Consider the following 27,989-nt stretch of genomic DNA (forward strand, 5'->3'; position numbering starts at 1 on the left):
TGATCTTCCGGACGAAAGCCTTGACGCTATGGAGGAAGGACTTCGGGTAAGTTACATTATCACTGTAAATATAACATTAATTCCTTTCGAAATCATCAACGGTTACGCGCAACCATCAATCGAAGCAAAGTCCATCTTCATTTAAAATCGAATTTTATCGTTTACCTTTTGATTCTCTGTCTTTAGTCTCTTTTGATTTGTCGTATGTCTTTATTTTCTTTGTAATTAAGCGGTATAATATCTTTACATGAGCACCAGCCTTATATTTTTGATCGTGATTAGTATCAAAAGGCTTTACATTATAATTTATAAAAGCGTAAAGTATCCGTAGCATTTTAAAACTTTAGTATGACTACTGACTACATTTTTATGACTATGTAGCTAAATATTAACAGCTTATCCCCTTTAGCAGGATGCGTTTATCTAATTTAGAAATTTATGTTAATTATATACAAGATATTCAGCCTTAAGCAGTTGATTTTTTTTTTAAATATTGGTATGTCTTTTCCTCCATCCATAGTCTATTTCTTTTTTTAAAAAGTTAAGTTATAAAAAAAATCCTACTGTTATAATGTACTTTTTTATAATTGATACTGATAGCCCATAGATCACGGATTCGAATAGAAGTAAACCTCTGAGTTCAAACGCGATCATAATATTTTAAGCATAAAAAATAATCTCAGGCTTGTCAGTGATTTGAAGCATAGGAAATCTATATTGGATGAGATTCTGACACAGTTCCCACTAAACTGCATTAAAGAGGCATTTTGGAACAACTTTACAACCTTATTAACGGGAGAGGAAGTCCTTGCCCAGTTGAGTTACATTTACAGGCATTACTGTTATTGTTGTTATGTTTTTAATTATGCATAGGTAGGACTGAATTTGGCCTAAGATGGATAATTTCGAAGATACCAATGTTCATTTATACAATAAAATTTATAGTTATATATGATAAGAAAATTCAAGGGGAAACAAGGATCAGGCACAGGATCGGAACGCCGTTTAAGAGGACTACAGGAGCTAAACGCAAGTTTTATAATGCTAAAAGTATATGATCCATTGCAGTAAACAAATCAGAAAAATATATGATCACCTTCAGGACGTAGGCTAGTTAGATAGTGTTTTGAAAAAGTTATATAATTAATTTGATACGATAGAAAAAAATCACAAAGTTACCTCTAAAAAAATCTTTTAACTTTGATTTCAAGGAAAAGGAGGTAAACACAGTCAAATATCAAACCCACAAAATATGTGTTAGTGTGATATTATGTTTGTTAAAATTGCGAATTGGTATAATTAAATTGAAAAAAAAAATACTTTTAATCCCCCACTACTTTAGATCTTGTCTTCAAAAATTGAAGAATATTGTGTTAGAAATAGATATTTCTTAACCTTTGTAATTTTCTAGTATAGGTAGCACATTAAAACGCAACTGATCCAACAGGTAAAAGAGAAATAAATTTGCGTGACTCAGGGTTTCTTGTTCGAATAGCATTGACTAATTGGCATGCTGTAAGCTTGTAGGTCTTCTAGTCTAAATATTACTGACCATGGGCAGAGGTCAAATTACTGCAATGGAGAAATCATGGAAAATATAATGACATCATACATTATAGGCCAACGTATTGTATGCCTTCAACCGGAGCACCTGAAGAGACGAGAAAAGAGTGAGTACCGCTGGTTTTAAGTGGGTCATCCGGTGCACTCCTCGCCGGTGAGTCCCACATACTTCTCACTTCATGTGGGGAAAGGAGGGTACACCTCATCTTACTTTAATCTTAATCTCCAGTCGTATCTTCAGTTACTTATTTAATATAAGTATCTGTAATGATGTACATATGTCGGTATTCAATAAAGTTACTAATCAAGTTAAAGTTAAATTATTTGTATTATTGATTGATTTATTTGATTCAAGTTTTGTTATAATTTAATACCAATTAATTTTTTTTTGTACAAAAATTATCATTCCTAAATGATAAACGTTGCTAATGTTTGTCAAATTATTCAAATTAAATGTTAAATTATACTTACCAATACTTCTAAATACAGCTTATATTAAAATATTAATATATTTGAAGTATACTAATATTTTATCATTTTTATTACTGTTACATAATTGAGAGTTTCTGGTTTAGAAATTATACGTCATGTAAATATATTTTTTATTCAACACTCTAAGTTACATCTACAAATAAAACGAAGGTCATATATTGCTTTTGATATAAACATGAAACTAGTTCTGATCTTATAAATAATTGATGTTTTTTATATTCACAAGAGTAACGACAAAATATGATAGTCGATGATAAGTAATCATATTACCCCATAGACACTCGCACTTAGAGTTGCCAGGTCGTCAAACCTAATAGCCGGACAGATCAGCTAGTTTGGCCGGACATTTGGGTAAAAAAGTCGGACACCCTACAATATTGAACATTTTGTGTCACAGTATTAATAAGTACAATAAAAAAAATTGTCTGTAAAATCAAGCTTTTCTGATTATTACCATAAATCTTATTAAATTCTAATGAAATATACAAATATTTTGCGACATCAATAAATAAAACGTAAAAGTCTAATTAAAGCCGGATATCGTTTATTTTGGCCGGACACGCAATAGAAAGCTCAACTATGTCCGGCTTTATCCCGGACGCCTGGCTTCAAAATGTCCCTAATTGTACTATTAATTAGATTTACTTACCCATCAAGCAAAAACCTAGTAATACACAGCCTTGTTGTTTGACGATACATCAATTGATAAGTTGTTGGTACCAGCTGGTACCTGGTACCTGGCGATACTGTGCGCATTTTAATAATATATCAAAAATCAAAATCAAAATATACTTTATTCAAGTAGGCTTTTACAAGCGCTTTTGAATCGTCATTTAACAAACTATTTAAAGTAAAGCTACCACCGGTTCGGAATGTAGATTCTACCGAGAAGAACCGGCAAGAAACTCAGTAGTTACACTTTTTTAACATCTAATAATACAGTAATGTTAGTTAAATACATTTATATATGTATGTTATGTCTCCTGCCTGGAAGTCAACAAGCATTAACTCCACGCTTTTTTATCATCAATATAATCTTGTATCGAATAATATCCTCCCTACTTACCAATGCATTTTTTACAATTGACTTGAATCTATGAAACGGCAAAGTTAAAAATGTCTGCGGAATTTTATTATAGAAGCGGATACCTTACCCCAAGAATGATTTATTGACTTTGCGGAGTCGGAAACTTGGCGTTCTAAGCTTATCCTTACTTCTTGTGCACATACAAAGATTATCACTGATTTTATCAAAGTGATCAATGCTATTGTGAATATACATATAAGTATATATAATTATATTAATTTATATATCTGAGATAAATAAATAGTTTACATAAATTAAATGTATACAGCTACAGTCCTCAAATGTCGCACTGCCGGGATGACGCTTCTTCTCCCACTCCATAATGGAGCGTATTCCAAAACACTCCAATGCGGATTGGTAGATGAGCCATGTGGCAGAATATCATACGACACTTGCAGGTTTCCTCACGATGTTTTCCTTTATTGATAATGAAATGTGTGTATTATGAGTGAATATGAAAACTCAGTGGCGCTGTTATCAATGCCCAAGTTTAAACACGATAAGTTTGGTTACGATTTACGCGCTCTAATCTTTGAACCCTCTCGTCTCATGCTAAGATTTTGAGTAAATGTAATTATTCAAAGATTTTCTAAAAATCTAAATATATTGATTTTATTTGTTTAAAACTAGATGCCACTTGCACAGTTGCCGCTTGCGTTTTAGGGGGTTAGTCGTTTGGTGTTAGGCATAAACATGTAGCCTATTTCCATTCTAGAATTAAATTCTGCATGGTTTGGTTGTGAAAGAGCAACAGACAGAGTTACTTTCTCATTTATAATATTAGTATTGATATTGCCACAAGACCCATTTGACCATTTTTGTTAGTCCTTAACCTTTTCGGATATAGTCATTACCGGCCGCTTAAAATTTACCAGGTCTGAACGTCTTACAAACGATATGAGTTATTTCTTTCCTAACATAAAATTGTTAATTAATAAAATATTTTCCGTAAATACGATTTCTTTATGAATAGATAAACTATGAGAAAAATTCTTTTTAATACATATAATAAGTGGGAAAATATTTTTAGCCGTTACGTTACCAAAAATACCATACGTATTATATCTCTGAGACATCACAATGAAATAAAAAAGCCATTATTTAAAGTTCTTTTAGTTTAATGCTAGTTATTTCCCTGTCTTTGTTTGCTATCTACCCTCTATTTTCGATTTAATTTTATATTCAACGAGTATACGGATAATTCCGTAGTTTCGTGCAAAAAGCATTTCCAGGCGAATATGCTCATGAATAATAGTATTAATTTTAAATATTAGTAGCTCATCGATTCAGAACATAATCATTTTAAAAGTAGTATTTGTTATTTTACACTTTTATTAATTAGAAAAATACCCCTAAAAAATCATTCCTCTCTGTTTCGAACTGGGAACCCTAGATGGTTTTTCAATAAAAAAATCTTAATCTTCCATATAACAACTATAATGACTATTAAATAATATTAATAAACTCATCTAGACATGAGGTAGCGTGTCAGCCAAGTTCAAGTACCATGAATCGTTCGGTATCCTGGATAGCAAAGGACTGTCCGCCATTGCCACATACATGATTTCAAGAAACTGCATAGAGTTGTATCTAATTTATACAACTCCAGCACCCTCAAGAGCCATGTATGCGGCACGGAATCATAGGCCTTCTTGTAATCTATCCAGCATGTCGACAGACTCTTTCGAAAACGACGAACCTGTTGGCTAATGGTCATATCAATGAGGAGTAGCTCCTTAGTGCCTCGTGATCCACCCCTACATCCATTCTGAGAGACAGACAAAATACTATTATTCTGTATGTGACTATTAATCTTATCTCTCAGAATGGAGGTAAGGAGCTTATAGACCGTCGGTAAACAAGTAATCGGTCTATAGTTTTTAGGATCCGTTGCACTACCTGACTTATGGAGCAGGTGGGTGACTCCGGTGGTAAGGAACTGTGGTAGCGACCCAGACTCTAGAGCTGACTGGAACTGAGATGCCAAGCAATCATGCGAGCTGCGCAGCTATTTTAGCCAAAAGCTATGCAGCCCATCCGGTCCCGGAGACTTCCAGTTGGGAACGGACCGAACTGCAGCGGCTACATCTTCAGAAGCGATGGAAATTTCTCCCATCGCTTCCAAAGGTGCGCACGCTTGCCTGACCTCCCGCATCCAGTCACCTTCAATGTGGTCGACGGGCACCGACCAGATGTTGCGCCAAAATGTATTCGTGGCATCATCATCTGTGTGACACCCATCGCTCACACCCTGGTCAAGTCGCTCCCATGTTCTGTACACCCACCTTTGATCGCTCCACTCGCCGCCTGTACCGACGGATGCGGCTCGCCCATGCATAAACTTTTTGTTTTAGGAAGTCGATACGCTCGACGACATGGGACGGATATTCTTGCGGACTGATACCAGTCCCCAAGAACGCCCGCCCCACGAAACGCATTACACGTGGACGCATATTCCCTTCCTTAAAACAATATAGTTTTCCAATGAGCACTCTGGTCTCATTAATACGCTTCTCAATCCTGCTCTGCCAGGCCGGTGCAGCAGCCTTTGGTCGTGTAGCTCGTTCGGTGTCTTCAAATGTAACACCGGCTACACGACATGCTGCAACAGCCGCACAAAACATAATTGAGTGCGTATCTTCGAGATTTTCACTGCTCTCAAAATAATCTGCGAGCAGTGAATCCAGAGTGCACACTAGGTCCCTATTCCGTTTAGTCATGGGCAAACGTGGCAACCGTGGCCTAAGCTCAGCGGGAGTGTTACGATACTCCCGAATCGCATCCCATAATGTGCTCCTCAGTTGATCACTGTACTTACTTGTTGTAATAGCCATGTCACCCTCGCCCTCAACATCATGATCTGGGCCCTGTGGTGTTGCAGGAAGTGGTCCCTCAACCACGGGCTGGGACAGGTGGAAGTGACACCGCTATTATACATTTCTGAGCGAATCTGATCAAGCACGGTGTCACTCAGCCTGTTGTTACGCAGAATGACCCGCATCTGATCCGACAGTCGTTGAGCCGAGACGTTGATAGCTGGTTTCAGGCGCTTGCCTGAAACAGAGAGAGAGCATCCTAACACGGTACGCCGTGAGGTTAGTTCCCCCCTCTGTAGTCCCATAGTATGCGCGCATGACATTTTCATTAATGGGTTGTGTCCATCGCATGCGCTGCACACCACCACTGGAAGCGGGGACCCCGTTCGAGGCCGGTTGGCCTCTGGCTCCCAAGCCCGTCGGTGGCCGGCGTCTCCCCGCTCGACGTACAGGTGTTGGCGACGTCGGCGGGGAGAAGTACTCGTCGCTCGAGCTCGACGCAATTGCAGACACCAGACTACTTCCTTGTACTTCTTATTTGTTTTTCGTAAGTGAGTCTTTAATAAATGTTTTATTAACCATAAAATTGTGATTATGCATAAAAACATAAGGAGGGATTTATTTGGTTTGATACTATAATTGGTATTGTATTGATTGTTGAAGTTATTTGTTATTTTGTACCTTACAAAGGTTTTATATTAGATAATTTCATACTTGCCAAATAATATTATCGTCTGAATTGTTATAGTTCTGGTGAAAATTTAAGCTAACATAATTTCTAACATTTATTATTTTGATTACGCTGATAAAATTAATGTGTACTTAAATATAAATAATGTTGTTGATTAATAAATCTACATTGTGCTTTGCTTTGATTCTACACTTACTATTATGACTGATTTTACAGTTGAAATGTCGTATTTCCTTACCATATCATCATACCAGGCCGTGATTTCATTACAATCCTTTACCATTTCATCACCATCCATACCTTAAATTTCAGGAATTATTTTCTCAGAAACAATACGAGATATAAAAGTGCCTCCCAATTTTTATGAATCTAGTAGCAATTTAAACTTGATTAATATCTAAAAAGCCTAGAAAATATGACTTTTTTTTTTAATCTGTGGAACGTTTGAATTTGCACGAAACGGCGGAATGACCCATACCATAAGTATACCCGCCCACGCGTTGCTGTGGCTTCGTTTTACCTTGAATTATATTGTATGATAATGTTCAGCCAAAAATATCCGTAACGCGCTGAATAATGGGCCCAATTTTCTTGTCCATATTTAGAGGTTCTTGCGTGAAGCGTGTTCAATAAATAACAGCGTTATTTTTATAAATATAGAAGATTATAATTACATGATTAATTAATTGTTTACTTGAACATATTCGTTTAAGAAGGAAACAAATAAACTATTGTTCGTTTATTTGTTGTGAATTATGCGTTTCGTTCTATTTACCATTAATTTATATATCTGTACAAATTATACAAAAGTAGATATTATAAATACAAAATATATTAGGTACATCTCAAATGAAATAAATAGTTACTCATGGGCAGACATCGAGTATCACACAAAAATAAATCATTCCTTTATTTTATTATTAGAGTTGGTTTAAAAATAAAACAATGGTCGTCATCAAATTCATAAATTATATGTATATATAATATGTGATAACACACATACTTATTATATCATTCGATATAATAGCAATATCAATAGATTATTAATTAAATAAATTTCATTTGATAAATGAAAATAGGAAGCGAATAATATTATTTAATATATAGTAAAAATTAAATCCCCTTTAATACAAATATATGACACATAACATAAATTAATTCTATGATAGATATAATAACATAGCTCAGTTCCCCACGTGGCGTTTGTAAATACTATGTTTAGGAGGGGGACAGGTGAGGGATGTCGAAAACCATGCTCGAATAAAACAACGCCTCATGCTTTCACTTCAAACAAAATGAGACGTGTACCTGTCCGTCTGACGACCGACCAGGCGGCTATTGCCAACTGAATCTGCAGAACAGCGGACGCGGCTAAAATATATCGAAAAAAAAAAATAAGCTTACGAATTCGAATGTAAATTAGTGTTGGACGTTCTGTGATCACGAACTGTATCGAAATAGTAGTTATATAAAAAAATTAAAAATGGCTCAACGTATTTTCAAAATTCTCTTAGTCTTTTGTTTTACCATAATCTGTCACAACGGAGAGGCTGCTGAGAATGATAATACACCAACGATACGTAAGTACCCTTAAAATACTACACACAACACAAAAGTAGTCTTACAAAATAAATACATAAATTATATTTAAAAAAAAAAACAAATAACAATTAAAAATATATTTAATAAATAGATTTTAATTAAAATATTAAGATGAACGTAAATCAGTTGTATTCAAATATAGATTCCGCAAGCAGCGATTGTTGATGATTCACTTACTGGTTGCCAATCGTTAAAAATGTTGAAATGATATTTGGTAACTTTTTAAATTCTGATGTAAAAACTATGACCTTTTTCTTAATGCATTTTAATTTGTAATTATACAACTATTATCTCAATGTTATACAGAAGCTATACAGAAATGGTAATGATGAACAAATATCAATTGTTTTTTTAATTATCATTTTTAATTAGTGTTTTGTTTCTTTAACAGATTCATTTCGTTTTATAAATTTACAATTCCAATATTTATCAATTTTTAAATGACTATCATAACCTATACATTTTATTTTGGTGTTTACGATGAAGAAATGAGACTAATATCCTAACAAATAATTATACTTTTGTCAAATGATTGACGAAACATATGTTAATATATCATATATATTAAATATGCTAACGAGACATAGTAAAAAAAAATGTTGACAAATAATAAAAAATTTTTTTATTAAATTACGGAAACAATATTCAAAAAGAAAACTACTTTAATACTCATAAGGAGCACCTTTTAAAAGCACACACTATTTGTGACTATTTCCTTCTTTTAAATTCAATTAAAATTGATGTATGTTTTTTATGTAAAACCTTTTTGAAGTATTCTAACAATAAACTTTTTTTGTTTTATCTGTATAATATATTCTTATGTTTCCAATAAACAAAGCAATTGATCGTACGTCTTTTACGTAGGCGGCCCATTACCCGTTGAGCTATTGAGGCTACAAACTAAATCTCATTATTATTACTTAATAACATTGCCATCGCGACTTCATGCCCAATTGGTAAATTAATCTGTGCTCATTTATTATGAATACAAGTTAAAAAATGCACAAATTAATTCCAAGAAATGTCGGGATTTATTTTGATTTTATAATAAAGCTTAAGGCAATTTTAATGAAAGCGTTCAAATCAAATGAACAAAGAAAGAGGTTAAATAGGTACTGTAGTTTTGTGTCTAATAAACATTCGGGATAAAATGGAAGAAATTAAAAACGAAAATATGACAGTTTTTGGGAATATTTATTTTAATAGAAGTAAAATATTAATTTCAATTCATATTCATATTGGACAGTCAACTCACACATAAGTTAAACAATATTATTTGATAATATTATTTTATTTTATTATTATTTATGTATTTTGATGTAAGAATATCTTTATATTATGAATGTGTAGATAGTCTTATTTTTTGCTATAATTATAAACTTAAACATAGTGTTATCATTTCACGCATATTTTGATTTTCAATAAAAAAATTTATAATAATATTTTTGTTCCAAAAATTACGTGGCAAATACAGTGCTATAAAAATTATAGTAGTATAGTATATACAATATAAAAATTACCCAAATCTCGAAGATAATTTAAGTGATCACGATCATCTTACTATTGTCGGTTGTTCGGAGAGCTGTCATTCATGCCAAGGTCACTTTCATGTTACGCTGACGAAACAACGCGCGGACCCCATGTTTGCCGACTCTTGCGTATTGTAATGGAAATGGTCACTCGACCTTAATGTTACCACCTTATACGTAAACTAAGATCGCTTGAATGGTTAGTTTTACAAAAATCATAACAAAATTTTAGAAATAAATGACTGAATGAATTTTTGTTTTAATCTGCAGATTTTTTAAACTTTACCTTGTGATGAAGCTTGTTATTTTTCCTACGTCACGTCAATGCTGTACCTATGATAAGTGCAATTCATATATTTTCCACAAAATCTTGAATAATTCATATGTAATGACAATCGATTAATTTAATTTATAAATATTACATTGGAACAACTGGCTTAATATTATTTTAAAATAGTTATTGTTGATGATATAATTTATGACCCACATATAAGGTGTAAAATATACATACTTTACAATCCGTAGTTTACATAATATTATCATATGTAATTATATTCTCGCGTAGAATGGCTTATATTGTCTTAAATTAAAATAAAATTCCTCTGACTGTAAAATTTGTCGCGACGATAGCCGACAAACAGAGCAAGGTATTATGCTTTTTTTTCGTTCGGCAAGAAGGCATGTTAGGGCTTTAAAGTAATAATTCTTCATATACGAAATAGAGGGTAGTTTTGGGATAGGCTTTATCTTGTACGATGTAAGTTTACTAGAAGGATAGACAACAAAAAATAATTGCTACAAAAGAGTTTATTTCTTTTTCTCTGGTTTTTCAAGACAAATATAGTTATCTTTTTTTTTTAATTTATCAAGTTTCTATATTAGGTTTTTAATTGTGTCGTTGTTTTGACGAGGTTTAAACGTTGATTTTAGGCAAGAGAACCGACGTGAAGACGTTTCGTCATAAAAACGATGTCGACGGAAATTCTTTATAAATTCCACACGGAAGAGAAAAAGTGTTTGGAAATTCCGAGACTTGTGAATCGTAAACTATTCTCCTTACTAATAAACGTTGATTATCGACTGTATAGTTACACAATGCTCTGTCTTCTTCATTCGTTTGTCAAATTACTGATGAAAGAAAGAGAAAATAAGTGTGTCATTGTTTATAGACTATACAAAATTTGTTAGTAAAAAAGTAGAAAGCTGTAAGAATTTCTTACTGCTGTGTTAAGGGTTCCTTTACTTTTTGAAAAGGCTTGGTTACTCCATTGCGGGATGCGCGTGATTAAAATCAACGAACGATCGTTCGCGGTAAACCAATGTCTATACTAATATTACATATGTGTCTGTCTGTCTGTTGAAGGAAAATCACTGAAGCATATTTCATGAAATTTTATAAAGCATGCTTGAATTCCAAGAATACGGCCTACTTTTTATGCCTAATTCCTGACGACCAACCCCTAAAACGCGAGCAAAGACATGGGCGACAGCTAGTAGGTTTACATAAAGTTTATGATATATTATGTATAATATTGTAGTAACATGTTTTTTATAAAAGTAATGCTTAACTCTATGATTTCATAAAAAAATATTTAACATATTTAAATGATGCTAATTTTTATCAGATAAGAAATATCAATGTTAGAACGAGAACTAATTTTATAGCATAGTCTTACTAGCGACACGCCCCGGCATCTTACGAGTGTAAATTATTAATAAATAAATGTATACAATACACATATAATGTAAACACTGTAGCATTCAAGAATTATACAGCATTGTACATTTTAGAATTGGGTCATCAGTCCCTACATTCAAATAAACAAATTTTACTTCTTCATCAATATAAATACCAACGTATAGTTTAATGAGTGCATTGTATACAAGATGAAGAACGCGAGATCAATCCGAGTAACCGAAGCCGAGTTTTGTCGCGATTAGTTTTTGTTGATAATAATTAATCTCGTGCTCGGATGAAGGAAAATTAAGCGTATTGGAATACGCTTCAAACCTTCTCAGTAATAGGAGATCCTATAGTTGGATATAAATGAGCTTACTTACTTTTCTTATATATACAAACTATTATGATATGTACGGACTTATTAATTCCTTTAAGTAATATTAAAAAAAAAACAATAGAATAGATGGTTATATATATTAAGACGTTTATTTGTGACCGATGACAACATTATACAGAATTCTTGAAGTTATATAGTCGTAAATTGTCAACATAAATAAACAACCATCCCGCGAAGGAAATTCTTTGTTTTTATTGTGGTTTCTTGAATTCTTGACAGAGCACATATAATTAATTCAGAGCACGCTCCGTAATCCTTGTATGCCATAGCAAAGTGAGCACTTAGGCTTATAATATTTTTATGAGACCTTGTCTTCAGATAAAAACAATATAGAATCGGCTTGATTTAAAAATAGCAGACATAGTATGACGAATTTGTATTATCATTTATTTGAACAATGAATAATTACTCGAATACTATTTGCAATAAAACGGTCGCATGGATTGTTTATGGTCTTTATATAGTTGTGATAAACGAATCTCGCAAATACCCGAATAATGTTTATCAAAGTCGCTTTCATTTTAAGCATTAGCAGCCTGTAAATTTCCCACTGCTGGGCTAAAGGCCTCCTCTCCCGTTGAGGAGAAGGTTTGGAGCATATTCCACCACGCTGCTCCAATGCGGGTTGGCGGAATACACATGTGGCAGAATTTCGTTGAAATTAGACACATGCAGGTTTCCTCACGATGTTTTCCTTCACCGCCAAGCACGAGATGAATTATAAACACAAATTAAGCACATGAAAATTCAGTGGTGCCTGCTTTTCCTTTCACATTATGAATAATTTGAAAAGAAGAGTATTTATTTTTATTTATAATGCACGTGTTACAAAAGCATTTTATCCGTGTAAACTATTGATCTGTATAGGCGGAATTAGAGTTGTATAGTCGGAATTTCAATGAAATCCGATTGGGATATAACTTCAAAATATTATACGAAAATAAACTCATACCTAATACTATAAATTGAGTTAAGTTTTAGTAGAACACGTTCATATATACAATTCATTATTCATTTTCAATTTATAAAATATAATAAATATCAACGTCTACTTGGTAGGATGGTTGGTATTGATAATAATTAAATATGTATATTTTGTTTCTTGATATTTTTTAAATTTTCAAATATTTTGAACACTGTAACTTAATACAGCGAATTTTACTCCAAAACGTTCTTACTAAATGCGCACTAAAATGTAATTGTTAACTTATAACATTTTGCTTTCGAAAAAATATTATAGCTTATCGATTACAAACAAACAAACACATATTTTTCATAATACACATGTAAAGTATCCCTTTGCCCTTTGTTGACGTTAATTGTCTGTTACTTTACAATGAAATCCTTAACATTATCACGGAACTGATAACCCTCGACGGTACAATACGACCCGACACCGGAAAAGTTGAATCAAAATGATATATTATTGATTTATTGGTATTTCTTAATTTATATTCATACATAAAGAATTTTTAAAGTAGTGGTGTAATGTTAAAAAAAATAGAAAAATGATAATAATAATTTTATTGTAATTAATTATCTGGAAAATAAAACTATTTTAATGACGCCAAAGAAATAAAATTTCTCACGTGCTTAAGCGTACATAACGTACACACAACTTGTAAATAAATCGTCAGTTCTATTAAGTCAGCGTTGTACCTTTTTGAATCGATGATAAAAAAAAATTTCTTGTCAATCAATAAGTAAGTTAAATGCTTCTTTATGGACAAAATATTTTTGACGTTTTACTTATTCAATAAACGCCAGTAACATATATATAATTCAAAGACCAAACATTACATAAAGTACGGACCTTTGATCATATGCGAAAGTAGCTCTGTTACCTCTTCACGCTTAAATCGTTGAATCAATTTAGATGAAATTTGGTGTATCCATAGTTTGAATCCCGTGAAAGGACGATTGTGTGTAATTGGTAAAGTTTTATAAATTTCGCGCAGATAAAACCGCAGGTTCAGCCAGTTATAAATATTTTTGAATATCGGTAAGAATATATCATTACTGACAGTTCAGTTGATATTAGAAAAGAAAAAAGTTTTAGTTATATTTTACTTGTAAATAAACAAGCTGTAACACAATCAGAATATACTTTATTCAGTTTGACTTATCCACTTTTGAATCGTCAATAAAAAAACGCGCAAAATGTTTATAGAATATACTCTATATATAACAAAAGAAATAATACTCTCTGATTAATCATGAAATCTCAGAAACCATAACACCTACAAACTTGAAACTTGGTCCCTTATAGGGTTTAGACATCCGCTAATAACGGGATTTACGAAATTCTATCCCTAAGGGGGTAAAACGGAGGATTGGAAGTTTGTGTTTTATAAATTTCGCGCGGGTATAGCCGCAGATTCAGCTAATAATATATATATTTAAAACGTACTGTAACCATATTATATGAAGATAATGTGACGATATTTATAAGAAGTGAACGAAAAACTATGACTCAGATACTAGCTGAGCTGCATAACCATCGCTCTCATTGAGCAAAAGATGCTCAGTTTCAGCCTTGCTTGCTTTATATGGACTTCATAAATTTTAATGTTCAGCGCGTGTTATGAATGCGGTCCAAGAAGTATGATTGGGTCACAGACGCAGAACAATCGACAATCACGTCTCTATAAAATTTATCGATAACATTGACCCGTGTATGAATCAACGTATTTCCTTGTACTATTTCTATTAAAATAATTTAAAAAATAAAAACTTACCATCGCAATAAAATATAATTAAATAACACTTGTAATTGAATTAATGTAATTAATATAATGCTTAGCATCGATTAATGTCCATAATTTCATTATCTAAGGATAATTGTTATTTATAATAAAAGTAATTAACACAAATAATACACCAATCACAATTATTTAGCAAACGGTGAAATTCGTTCTGATAACTAATCGAAACGATTACGATTTTATATTCGCAAACTAATTTCAAATCATTTGGATCTGTGTAAAATTTGCTTCAAATTGTTAACGCAAGGATTAGTCATGATTATAATTTATAATGAGTGCATAATCATTGCTGGGGTAGATTCATTTCGTTTTGGACCCAGACCGCAGTCGGGCCGGACCAGTTGTACAGCCTTGACACTCTTACATTTCGAAACTATTTTTTGTAGTAGCCTCACGACACCACCTACTGGATTCCCTGTACTGATACTTGTATAAGTTAAGGTAACATTATTGATGACTTCTTACTATGGACCCGTAATTATAATGATACTGTGTACTTATAGTGATACTCCAAGTCTCAATGTAATAACAGAACATTCGATGTGCTGTCGAATATTTTGTGTCGTTGAATACTCGTATATAGACACAACATATAACACGTTTATTTTGTTTTTAAACAATTAAATTTAGTTTAGCAAAGTTACTGATATATTGCTATATTTTTATTATCTATGAAATAAAGTTTGACTGTCAATTGAATTTTTATACTCTATCATCACATCACTATCACATTTGCAAATATACTCTATTCCAACCATAAGAGGAGAAAAGCCAAATAAACAACATTTGACAGCAAATTAACACGATATCATTGGTCGAGAGTTGAGATGTGTGATTTTCATGTGCTTAATTTGTGTTTATAATTAATCTCGTGCTCGGCGGTGAAGGAAAACATCGTGAGGAAACTTGCATGTGTCTAATTTCAACTAAATTCTGCCACATGTGTATTCCACTAACCCGCATTGGAGCAGCGTGGTGGAATATGCTCCAAACCTTCTCCTCGAGGGAGAGGAGGCCTTAGCCCAGCAGTGGGAAATTTATAGGCTGCTAATATAAAAAAAATAAAAATCGTAAACTCTTAGTAGTGTAAAATATAGCTGAGTTATTAGCAAATCGCTTGAAACACGTCTAAGTAAATTTAAGGTTTGTTTATCTTTTTTCCTACTTCCATTGAAATAGGCTATAGATTCGTTCGTCTATTATATTTTGTATTTTTGTGGATAAAAATATTCCATATAATTAGTCTATCTATGCTCACATTATGGTAGAGGTCCTGATCAATAAATTATGAATGCAAATGTTCTAATTTTTTTTTAAATTTTGCAACACTACTCAGCATTCCAAATTTAAAATTATTCGATATTTATGTATAGACGATTGCAAAAATGTTTTGCAAACTATTGGAAAACGTTAAGTGACACAAGAATAAAAAAATCTAAAGTTTCAATACATTTTCAATAATATTTAAAAAAAATGATATATTTTTATATGGGGTTATAACACCGTCAATTTATAAAGACCAACAAAGGATATTTGTCCTTTGTCCTTTGACACATTGAAGCGAATTTAATAAAAACTTAATTAAATAGTAATAACTCATTTACCTAGATAGAATAGATTCTTTAGGCATGTCTGAGTAGATTCAAAATTAAGTTTTAACGTATTTATTTAAATTATTCCAAACCTTAGATCTTGGGATCTGAAGCCGTACATTATCTCAACTAGACCAAACAGGCGGTTAACAATAACCCACAAAATCATAAAACCATAAAATAAAATAAGACACTTCCTAAAAACGGCCGTGGGTTTTCCGATTTCATAACTGTGAACATACATTTGCTGTGATAACATTATTGCGTCGAAACGTACTATATTTTCGACCGTAGGAAATAATTAAGCGATAGATCCTCAAATATAAGAACTCGGTGTTTGAGTTGTTACTTATTACGTTAATAATTAAACACTCTTACAGCATAACAATGATAATATCTCTGACGTCAATCTTAAGTACGATCTTATACCTATAGGCGTATAAGGTTATACTCTCTAATAATAAAACAAAAGGCAGATGGAGCACGTGGAGCATTATAGTGAAGTAACAAAAGCGAATACAAACTCTATGTTGAAGAGTTCGAGTCGAGAAGCACGAGTAGGATTTTAAACGCATTTTCACGAGTAGCATGTCAATTAATTTTGACAACAATTCGTATAGTAGGAATTATTATATTATACTGCACCCTTATAAATATTAAAGTTATGCCCAAAGCTTAAATAGCGTTCGATTGAAAAGTACATGGACCGTAGATATTCATCATCAACCAGTGCATTGCTGGACATCGCCTCTCAATGGCCTCAATGGCCTAAAGTGCGCCGAAGCTCTTGGCTCGCCGGCATACGCACCCAATCAGGTCCCTTCTTCAGATCATTCCGTAGATATTACTTTCGATTAACAATATCGCATTTAAATATACAGCCTTTTTCTATCGTCAAAGTATGATATATATTTTATTTTAAGCTTCCATATCTATCTGATTAATAGATCTATATAAATAATAATTGAACCTTATATTTTTGTGCTCCCTAACTGAAAATACTCCTAAACTAATATACCTACATAAAACATATACCATAAGATGCAGCGCGTATCGGAGAAGGTTTTATATAAATGTCACCGTTTCGCTCGTGTTAAATTATAACAATTTGAGAAAAAAACAAAATATAAGGTTACATATCTAAATATATATAAGGTTACCTTCGTACGTTACCTCATTCCTTTGCTTCGTTGTCGAATAAAAAAATGGTACCACAGAAAATAATAAAATGATAAAAAAAAATTATAGAGCAAGTCAAAACATGTCGTTATATTTACCTTACCATACATGATCAACAAGTTGTCGAGTGCGTGCGAATTTTTGTCAAAACTGTGTTTTCGGGTCGACTCGTTACGTAACACGTTATATAACAAGTGACCTTGTGCAAGAGTTTGTTGTACAAATTGAAACGTTCAAGTTCAAGCCAGTACTGTTTTTATTATTACCGTTGCACAATTACTAACTATAACACTAATACGCAAAATTAAGAATTTTTGATTACTTGTGACAGTTCACACGGGACTAGGAATCCTTTTTGTTAAGTATCGTGAACAGAAAATCAGACAAATGTACGAAAGAACGCTACATATTTTTACACACCTGTACTCTTCTGAACGTTGCATTGTTATATAAAATTACATAATTACGTCTAGTGTAATGTTATAACATTAAACAGAACTATTTAATATTAAGATTATATCATTTTAGCTTGGGCAATGGAATTTTGTTATCATGAGAAAGCTTAGAACGATTGTACGTTTGTCGCGTTGGATATATTAAGACCAAGGTTATATGTATATTATGTAAATATGTTGAAAAACGATACATATCATTGAATATATTTAAATGTATTTGTAAAAAAATATTTTTTATATGATAGTTTACGTATTTTATCATTTAAAATATATATAAATTAAAATATATATATGCTAACGCTGTATTTTGAAATAGAATGTTATATCCACCTATATTAAACTTCGATTTGTTTCTAGCAATTAATAATGTGTAATATTTAAACCGCTACTAGCTCGTATGAATTTTTATTGTCAATTTGTTTGTACTGGTTTGAGGTCTATCATATGCGACACGCTATTAAATTTAGACAATAGACAAACCGGCTGTCATGGTATGGGCATGTTATGCGGAGGAATGAGGACCATGTTGTGAGAAAGGTTTTGAGAATGGATGTGGATGAATATAGAGGTAGGGGACGACCGAAGAAACGATGGATGGATTTGTGAAAGATGATATGGTTAGAAAAAATGTTACTTTTGAGATGACGTCCGACAGAGAAGTATGGAAGAAGAATACATGGTGCGCCGACCCCAAGTAAAATTGGGATAAGGGCAGCAGGATAATGATGATGATGAGATTTTAGTCCTTCTTATTCTCCCTACTCCTCATAGGGGAAGCTCATTCTCTGAATCGAATCTATTAATTATCTATAAGGAATTTCCTAGATGGATCTCTTTTGAAATTCTTTCGAAAAATTGGTTGAAATATCGTATGAAAGCTTGACATATTTTTGGTTAATATATTTTTTCAAACTGAAGTAAACTATCTGCATTGATAGGGCCTTAATATTTGTATCCAATTTACGTTTATTATATGATTTATGTTGCTAGTAACACATGTAGCAAAGAAATTAAAGACAAACTTAAAATTAATAAATAAAAGTTGGATAATAGCAATATCTTTAATATATTTTTGCAGATTGGAATGTGCACAAATGTTTATTAAAAGTATAACATATCCTCTACGTAACAAAAGTCTGGTTCCTTTTTCACCCCGTGGATCGGAATATTTGCAACGGAGAAATGCTGCAAGCATTCCTTGCAGTTATTATTTGTACAACAACTTTAATTTTTTATTTAAGTCCTCTATGTAAATAATTCTTATGTAAATAAATAATACTATCCTTATTACTAAATATTAGAGGCAGTTCGATTTAATCGACATTGTGATTTTAATCCAAATTAGTTAGTGAGTTAAACATATTTAAATTTATTGTATTTACGCACATTGATGTCTACACGGACTGCTGACAAAGAGCTATTTATATACATATACATATACATTTAAGGCTTCCGTGTATGAGTAAACAGATAAATTATATTAATATTCTTAGTAGTCATTATATATTGTTTATGCTAATATTTAACCCATTAAAAGATCTTAAAACAACGTTACGTTGATAATATTTGAAGAATCTTAAGTGTTAGAATCATTATAAACAATCTCATTGACATATTTGGAGGAACGTAGTCCTAATCATGTTTAACTAGCGGTTCGCCCGCGAAACTTCGCGTTTATTCAATAGATTTGTAGGAATTTCGAAAAATGTGACAGGTTTTGTTTTGATTTAATTTAATTGTAAACTGATGACGTCGAATGACGGGAATTTGAAATGAGAACGATTATTACCGGATTTTGTTTCCGAGATTCTTTTGTTTTTTTTTATCAGCAAGCTATAATGTTTGAGTTGATGCGTCTTGCATGAAATCCATCCATTTATTTCGCTAATTCCACTAAAGTTTTAATTTTTAAAAATCATTTCGTCTACATCATCTGATAAATTTACATAAAAATGCGAAATAATTTTCATTATTATAATTTTTTACCTTATAATTAGGGCTATTTGTAACATTTTTTTTGAGTTACATGTGAATTAACAAATTACATATTCAATAAGAGTGTAATTTAATAAGGAAGTAACTATTAATGACGTTTAATAAAAAAATTATAGTAACTTTATTACAATTCAGTCAATTTACCTACAGTTCTATCTTGGCTAATCTTAGTTGCGCTGTTAAAGAATCGAGTACTATATTTGATTACAAAAACTATAACAGTATCGGGTATTGTACTCGTATATCAATATTGCTTTTTAACGAAACATGTTATAAAGCTTATTATTGTTGTATAACAACAATCTCGATCCGGTGTAAATAGTTTTAGCGGTAAAGTCTTTATACCGAAACTTGCAAAGAGTTACTAACGAATATTTTCTTATGACCTATTTCATAAACGATTCACATTGTGTTGACCAATGAAAATAAACGATGTTTATTGTCATTGTGTATGTACACAATGAGAAAAACATTTCTGACATCAGAATTTTTGCTAACATTTATGAAACATGATATTTATGTTGGATAGTTGAAGAATTTTCATTCGATTAGCGTGGGTTGGTGTTATCGTGTTGCAGGATGCTAATTTAAGCGTCGTGCATCCTGCGAAATTTGGATGTTGTACGTACGTACGTATTTACACATTTATGTTATACGATAATTAGACTATGAAATTCATGATATTATAGAATAAAACTCATAGTAAATAAAATCTATACTATACATATGAATGAGAAAGTAAGTCTGTCTGTTACCTCTTCACGCTTAAAGCACTGAACTAATTTAGATGTTTAGTACATATGGAGATAGTTTGAGTCCCGGGACATAGTTCACTTTATACAATTTATCCCTCGCGGGGGTAAATTATTATTGTTTGTGTGAGTGTGTGTATAGGTAAAGCCGCAGGTTCAACTAGTCATGTATAAGTCCATAGATGGCAATTTATTTGTTACAACTGTGAATTAGTTCTTCTAGAGAGTAACCTCTTTAAGTACCGATGATGATGATGATGCCTGATGGAGTGTTTTTTTTGCTGAATGCACAAAAAGCTTACAACGACATGGATGTCTAAAATTGCTACTTTTTAGACATCTATGCTACTTTTAAAACATCTTTACTACTCGAGTATTTAGAGATTTTGTTTAATTTTTCGTCTTGATGCTCGCGGTTGCAGATTATTTTCTATTGTTTAAGTGCTTGTGTTGTTTTTGTTATTAATTATAAATACTGAGTCGTTTATCACGTGATTAATCTTGTTAAGGATGAAAATTTTAAATTTGTTTATGTCATGCGTACAAAATCATCTTCAATCATTTTAGTTAATAGAAACATAAGGCCTTTGGCTGTAAATCGGCAATGATAACTATTTTAAATTAATTTCTATAATTGATATTTGATAAGATAATTATTTTTAAAACTGTTAAATAACTGCCAAAGAGTTATGAACTTTAAGAGGGAATTAATCGTTGTTTTTGCAAAATATCTATACTATAAGAATACATATGAATGCTAAAAGAAACGTCAGTACAGATAAAACATAATGTGTTGAAATTTTATTTTTAACTTTAATGCCGCGAGTGCCGCGTGTGTACCTGATACCATGTACATATTTGGCGTTCTTTTGTTTTTTTTTTAATTAAATATTGCAGAAGTCGTTTTTAAAAGTAGAATGTTTTGACATTTACGGTTTCAGATATTTTTCTTTTATTCGGATTAATTTTTTATTGTTGTTTTTTGCTTCTTGAAACTTGAAGAGTAAATCGTTCTCCGTATAATCATTTGTGGTTTTTCATTTTATATATTTAAGTATTTAATCTTATTCTTATTCTCTCGTCTTCGTTTCATAAACAACTTTGTAAAGATTATTTTTAGTATATTTTTGTAAAAACAACTGAAAAATTTAGGTATTTGGTTTTAACTTGATTTTGAAAACGATTCTTTATTATTTCAAACGTCCATCTATTTAGCAATTCACCTATAAACCCAGATTTAAATTTAGAATTTACACATATCTATTCGATTATGTCTAACCAACGACGCGGTCGTTATTAGTCATGATTGGTACAATAAAATAAAGAATAAAAAAATATTTTAATAAATATATTTCATTCAAGACCGTATTAATCAATTAGTTAAGAAATACTTTCCGTATTAACATTGTTTTAATTTGATGCGTGGCTGATTAATAACAAACGAGCAGACAAAAATTTTAAAAAGAAATAACCTTATATGGTTTTTTTGGAAATATTTTATTAATTGACAGTCACAATAGACTTTTAAAACAGTTTTAAAAGACTTTTAAAACACAACAGTTTAAAAGTTTCAATATGCTTAACTACATAACACATAAACTATTACATCGACTATTACAAAATAAAATAAAATAGTGCGAGATTTTGAAAAACAAATAAAATACTCAAGAAACATAACTATCGAATATTCGTTGCTAAAATTACACTTAATATAATTTCATTTTCACCTGTAGCTTGTACGAGAACATAACAATATAATTGAAATGATGTAATGATTAATTATAGCGGAATATTTGCTGCCATGCAAGCGGAGCGACGCCGAATTGGATTCTTGTATCAAGAGGTCTTTCAACCATCTCCGGCCATACCTCGCGAGAGGACTACCTGACTTGGAAGTACCTCCGGTAGAGCCCCTCTTCATAGACCGGCTGATGATGGAAAACAACGCTGGTCCAGTTCGAGTGAGGGCGACTTTCAGCAACATCACCGTGATTGGACCGAGTAATTATACCGTGACGAAAATCAGGTGATTCCCTTTTATATATATAATTTATAGTTGGCTTGATTCTGTTTCATACGATCTGTAAATTAAACTTATTAAATGTTATATAATGTAATGCAACCGCGGCATCAACAAAACACATAATTTCGTCATGTTTCCATAAACCACCCACAGTGGAGCAGCGTTAATACGTGGAAAAGACTGAATGGAAATTTTCTCAGGAGAGGAGGTTCTAACGCGTTAAGATTGTTACTGTATATACTATAATTTAATTTAAGATCAGCCCATGAATATTTCGTGGCGAAATTAATTTGATAGATACGTAACTATCGTTTGAAAAGAGATGACTTTACTAGTTATCAGTTAATGATTTTTAAGAGAAAGTCATTTCGACAATAGCTGATCTTTTTTGTGTATGCTGTATTTAGGTGGACGTGCAAATGGGCCACCTGATGGTAAGTGGTCACAATAGCCCATAGACAATGGCGCTATAAGAAATATTAACCAATCCCTTGTGCCTGCAGATACGCAGAACACAACAATACTGGGTACTACTGTTTTGCGGTAGAATATCTGAATTGTCGAACTTTTTACTTTTAGTAAAACAGTTTTGTTTTTTAATTAAATAAAATAATATAAATTTGTAGTAGAAAAATCAACAGTATGAGGTTTATTTTATTCAAACCAGTGCACTGAGATTGGTACAACAGCCGTCTCAAATTATTGTGGGCAACCAGTTGACTAATAATAATCACCGAAGTTTCGTCATACTTAACCAGTGTTGTATGACCCATTATCTCAAAACAATGTAATAATATAATAATATGTAATCATTTAAAATCACCGCACAATGACTTTTTTATGTATGCCAAGAGCACGGAGACGATTTAAGAGCATTTTTCATAATGCCCGAGTGAAATAAATTATCTTAATGTTCGAAGATTTTGGTTCGTTATTCAGACATCGGTTACAAGGTTTTCAATTTATGAATTTGTAATTATTTGATATATTTAGAAATTTAAGGTATGAAAATAAAAAACTTAAAACAATTTCTTTTACTATTCATTAATTCAGTAAATGTGTAAATCAGTTGGTCAATTTTAATTACAATTGACATAATATTCTATACATATATATAATAAAATTGGAGTGTCTGTTTGTAATTAAAATAACCACTTTTTACTAAATGCACAAGGTACATATACCAAAATATTTTTATTTTTTTATTTTTGTCTGTCTGTCAATTTTTGTCTCTGGAACGGCTGGACCGACTTTGACGGGACTTTCACTGGCAGATAGCTGATGTAACAAGGAGTAACTTAGGCTTACTTTTATTTTAGAATTATATATAAGATAAAGTCACGCTGCAATATCCAAATACTATCAAGGACCGCGCACAGCCCTCGCGCATGCCACCACTCCGCCGTCTCCGGGTGCCTCCTACCAGCGACTTAATATCACAAAAGCTATCTAATACCAAATTAATAAGTTATAGTAAAATCTGCGAAATGAACTTTATTTTTTGTTAAATTCAAACGCGTACGTAGTCGCGGGCACAGCTAGTATTTAACTATAATTCTATATAATGTCTAGTATTCTGTAAGAAGTTACTCGAAACTCGCTGCAGACTATGAGCGTGAAATGTCAGAATTTCATGCGCAACATTGACTATAAAATAATAATAATTATAAAATTTATAGAATTCACGTATCAAAATGGCGTATCAACGTAAGATACTTGTTAACATTTTAGGAGTGAGATGCGTATTTAATTCTCACAGAATGACACTTAATTTTCGTATTGTGTCAAAAAAAAAAACAATCACCTGCATTGTACTGCAATGTACTTTTCATTGGATTCATTTGGAATTGCGGTGATTTGTTTCTCAAATAAATATATAAGTATATACATCATCACCTTTGATTCAATGTTAATAAACCTGTGCAACACACCGGCATCACTTAGTTGCGAATCGATGTAATTGAGCATCATATTGCGTAAATAGTCGTGAAATGTCTGAGACGATAGCTGAAACTATAATAACTTCGTAAGAGGATCGATTACAGAATCAAATGAAGGAAATAAATAAAGCTACCTTACCCTTTCAAAATGTATAACTTTCGTATCGAATAAATAACTACTACAGTTAAAGCACTTAAAATACAGCAGAAGGAATTTGGTCAAAACATTTTGACGTCCCAATTTGTGAATAGAATTCAATAATAATATGAATAATATAACTTAAACAAGCCTTTCATATTCTTTTTACCCTTTAAAGGTATTTTTATAAATAAAATGTAATGGACTTGAAATGGCAATAGTATTTATCGGTACCTTTTTATTATTTTCCTACGTTATATTCATTTATGAATCTTGAAAAGTTAATAAATATTTTAAAAAAATAAGTAGGTGGTTGATATTTAGTTGTTTTTTTATACATGCCTTGTTTATAATTATTTTTATTAAACATATCGTACATATTTAACGTTCTCTGAAACGTTTTATTTAATATAATAAATTAATAAGTGTAATTAATTAATAAGTAATTACGTTTCAGGTCAGATTTGAAGAAGTTGCGAATTGACATGGGGCTGGTGTTACCCCGTATAGAAGTCACTGGTCACTACGAGGTATCTGGGCAGGTGCTTCTGTTCCCTGTGCGATCCCAGGGCGACTTCTGGGCCTCATTCAGTTAGTAGAAACATATTATTTTCATATTAATTAAGGTTTATTTGTTACAGCCTTTTAGATATTACGATTATAATTAGAAGATATAGTAAACTTCTTAGATTAATGACTTTTAATTGTGCCAACTGGACACACGTAATGACTACATGAAGTCATTCTTTATATTGTCAATGTGCCGACAATTAGGACCGGATTAATCACTTAGTAGCCCCTAGGCATCGCATTGACCACGGGTCATATACAGGGTTATTGGTAATTCGACGTATTCCCGTTAGGAGGTGATAGGGGTGATTATTTGCGATAATTTTAACCCCCATATGCATGATGCTAAAGTGAACCATTTTTGAGTTATCGCGTTTTTTAGATTTTTTCAAAATAAGATAATACCAATAACCCTTTATATGTACGTACAGTAACGGCATGTGATATCCAACTGCTAGACTAAGGCCTCCATTTCTTTTGGGCTTGGAATTTATTTTGACATCCAGCTCCAATGTGGTTTTGCGGATGGATAGTATATGAGGCAGAATTTCATTCGACAGGTTTCCATACGATGTTTTCCTTCACTGAGCACGAGAAGAATTATAAATATAAAAAAAAAGTACACGTAAACTTAGTAGTGCTTGCTTGCGTTTGAACCAGCAATCTTCTGTTAAATTCAGTCATTGTCGCGTGATGGCATATGCTTTGTTATTAGCAGTGGTATATTTTACTTTTTAAAAACAAAAATATATTATAAATATATGTATTTTAAAGCGCACAAAATGTCCTCGATTTATCGATTACTCTTGAAATAAAATATTTTCAATATTTCGCGTTGTCCCAACAAGGTCGGCATTAAACCAAGGTGAACATGCGTTTAAATTTATTTTTGTCAAACAATATATTGGACTTAATTATAAGATGTCTTAATAATTTCTAAAGGTTAAACAAAACGACCTCTACTATACCGATTTTCTTACTAGAATTCCATATACAGTTATTGGTATATTCTATCGTTTAAGTAAATTGTATGTAGAAGATAGATTCAATTGACTTAATAAATATATTGAAGCTCAAACTAGGTAAAAAAACCGATGAAGATATTCATGAAAAAATACTAAAAATTGTAATAACTTAAATATATGCGTGCACACATCAAAAATAAAATAAAAAAATTAATACTGACAAACTGCATTATTATTATTATTACATCAAATCTCTGAATATCCAAGTTTCCATTTCCATGAACTTCTCACAGAGTATTTTAAATCGATATCTATAAAACGGCTAAAGTTACATTACAAGTCAAGCGAGTACAATTCAATCAACGCTTGAATTTTTGTTTAAAATAATGCAGAAATAAACTTCTCTTCTTTTTTATGATGTTTTAATCCTTCGTGTCGCAGACGACGTGGTTGCTATCGTCAAGATTTTCGGCAAGGAGATCGAGCGAGAGGCCGTGAAATATATGACAGCTGATCGCATGCAAGTCGACTTTAAGCTTAAGAGCTCTCGTTTCAAGGTCAGAGATACAGTCAATCACGGAAGTGTTATTGGTAAGTCCAGCTATTTAACATTTAAATATTTATGACTTCGAGGCGTTCAATTTTAAACATTACAGAAAATAAAAGTATACAATATGGGCGGAAAAACGAAAAAAAAAAAAAATTATCAGAAATTACAAAGCGAACTGATATTATTTTCGACGTGACTGTAATTATAATTTATCACTTGAATATGATTTTAAGTAATATTATGTTTCATTATGTTAGTTTAACTAAATTCCAATAAAGATTTTCCTATACGTGGCACAATAAAAAAAAAAACCAAAAGCTCTAGACAAATTAAAAACGTGTAATACACATTTATATCAATCTGTATTGAAGGTTATGAAGGTTACGAGCCCTGGTTCAACAATCTATAACAAATACGAAAGATATCAAAACTTTCAGTATAAAATTCCCATCACTTCGATTGTCTCGATAATATTCTTACAGGAACAATAATTGACATAGATTACAATATAATACAATGATACCAAAATTCAAGACTAAAGTAGGTAAAGCTTTTTGTATAGGTTCAGGATTTTTTGGAAAACACTTTTTTAGAAAATAAATATCCTTTTGCACCCAACCTGATTAAATATAAAAAAAAAAACTACAAAATTTGTACATAATTTTTTTGGCCAAAACTATAAACTACCTATGTGTAATTTGAATATGATCAATATTTATTTATTCATTTATGTATTTTTGATGGCAACATGGCAACACTGTTCGCTTCTAGAAGGTAACTTTCATCATTGTTGTTCTTTTATTCTGCACGCTCTTTAAATTCCAGGAGAGGCGATGAATCAATTCCTCAACAACAACGCCGCTGAGATAATCGATGAAATGAGACCAGCGGCGTCTGCGGCCATTGCCAAGCACTTCCGCATCTTTCTTAACGCTGCCTTCGAAAGAATACCCATCGACGCGTGGCTCAAGCCTTAAAACTGTGAGGTGAAGTTTGATTGGTACGAATATATGTATGAGATACGAACATTGCTGATGTTTTTTATACAATTAGTGATGTACGTTTTGACCAGTGAAATAAATGACTGTGAAAAATTAAAATATAATAATTGGTTATGTTAAATGTTGATCAGATTTTAATATGGCATTTTTTAAAGATCATTTGATGATTTAATTAAGCTTTACCAAATCACTGTTTTACGCATTG

At 31.9% G+C, this 27,989-nt stretch overlaps 2 protein-coding genes across 2 annotated transcripts in view; both read left to right on the forward strand.

The window, feature by feature from the left end:
- The window catches only part of Jhbp2 (Juvenile hormone binding protein 2), a 178,563-nt gene that overhangs the window by 53,699 nt on the left and 96,875 nt on the right, over window positions 1–27,989 (forward strand). The window lies entirely within an intron of this gene.
- On the forward strand, window positions 7,950–27,774 carry LOC113392433 (uncharacterized). The gene is made up of 5 exons (XM_026628863.2): window positions 7,950–8,229; window positions 22,382–22,622; window positions 25,156–25,289; window positions 26,675–26,824; window positions 27,609–27,774. Exons 1-5 carry the CDS (start codon window positions 8,133–8,135, stop codon window positions 27,758–27,760), a joined length of 774 nt encoding a protein of 257 aa, XP_026484648.1. The 5' UTR covers window positions 7,950–8,132; the 3' UTR covers window positions 27,761–27,774.

Source organism: Vanessa tameamea, chromosome 5 (assembly GCF_037043105.1).
Source record: "Vanessa tameamea isolate UH-Manoa-2023 chromosome 5, ilVanTame1 primary haplotype, whole genome shotgun sequence".
Taxonomy (NCBI): domain Eukaryota; kingdom Metazoa; phylum Arthropoda; class Insecta; order Lepidoptera; family Nymphalidae; genus Vanessa; species Vanessa tameamea.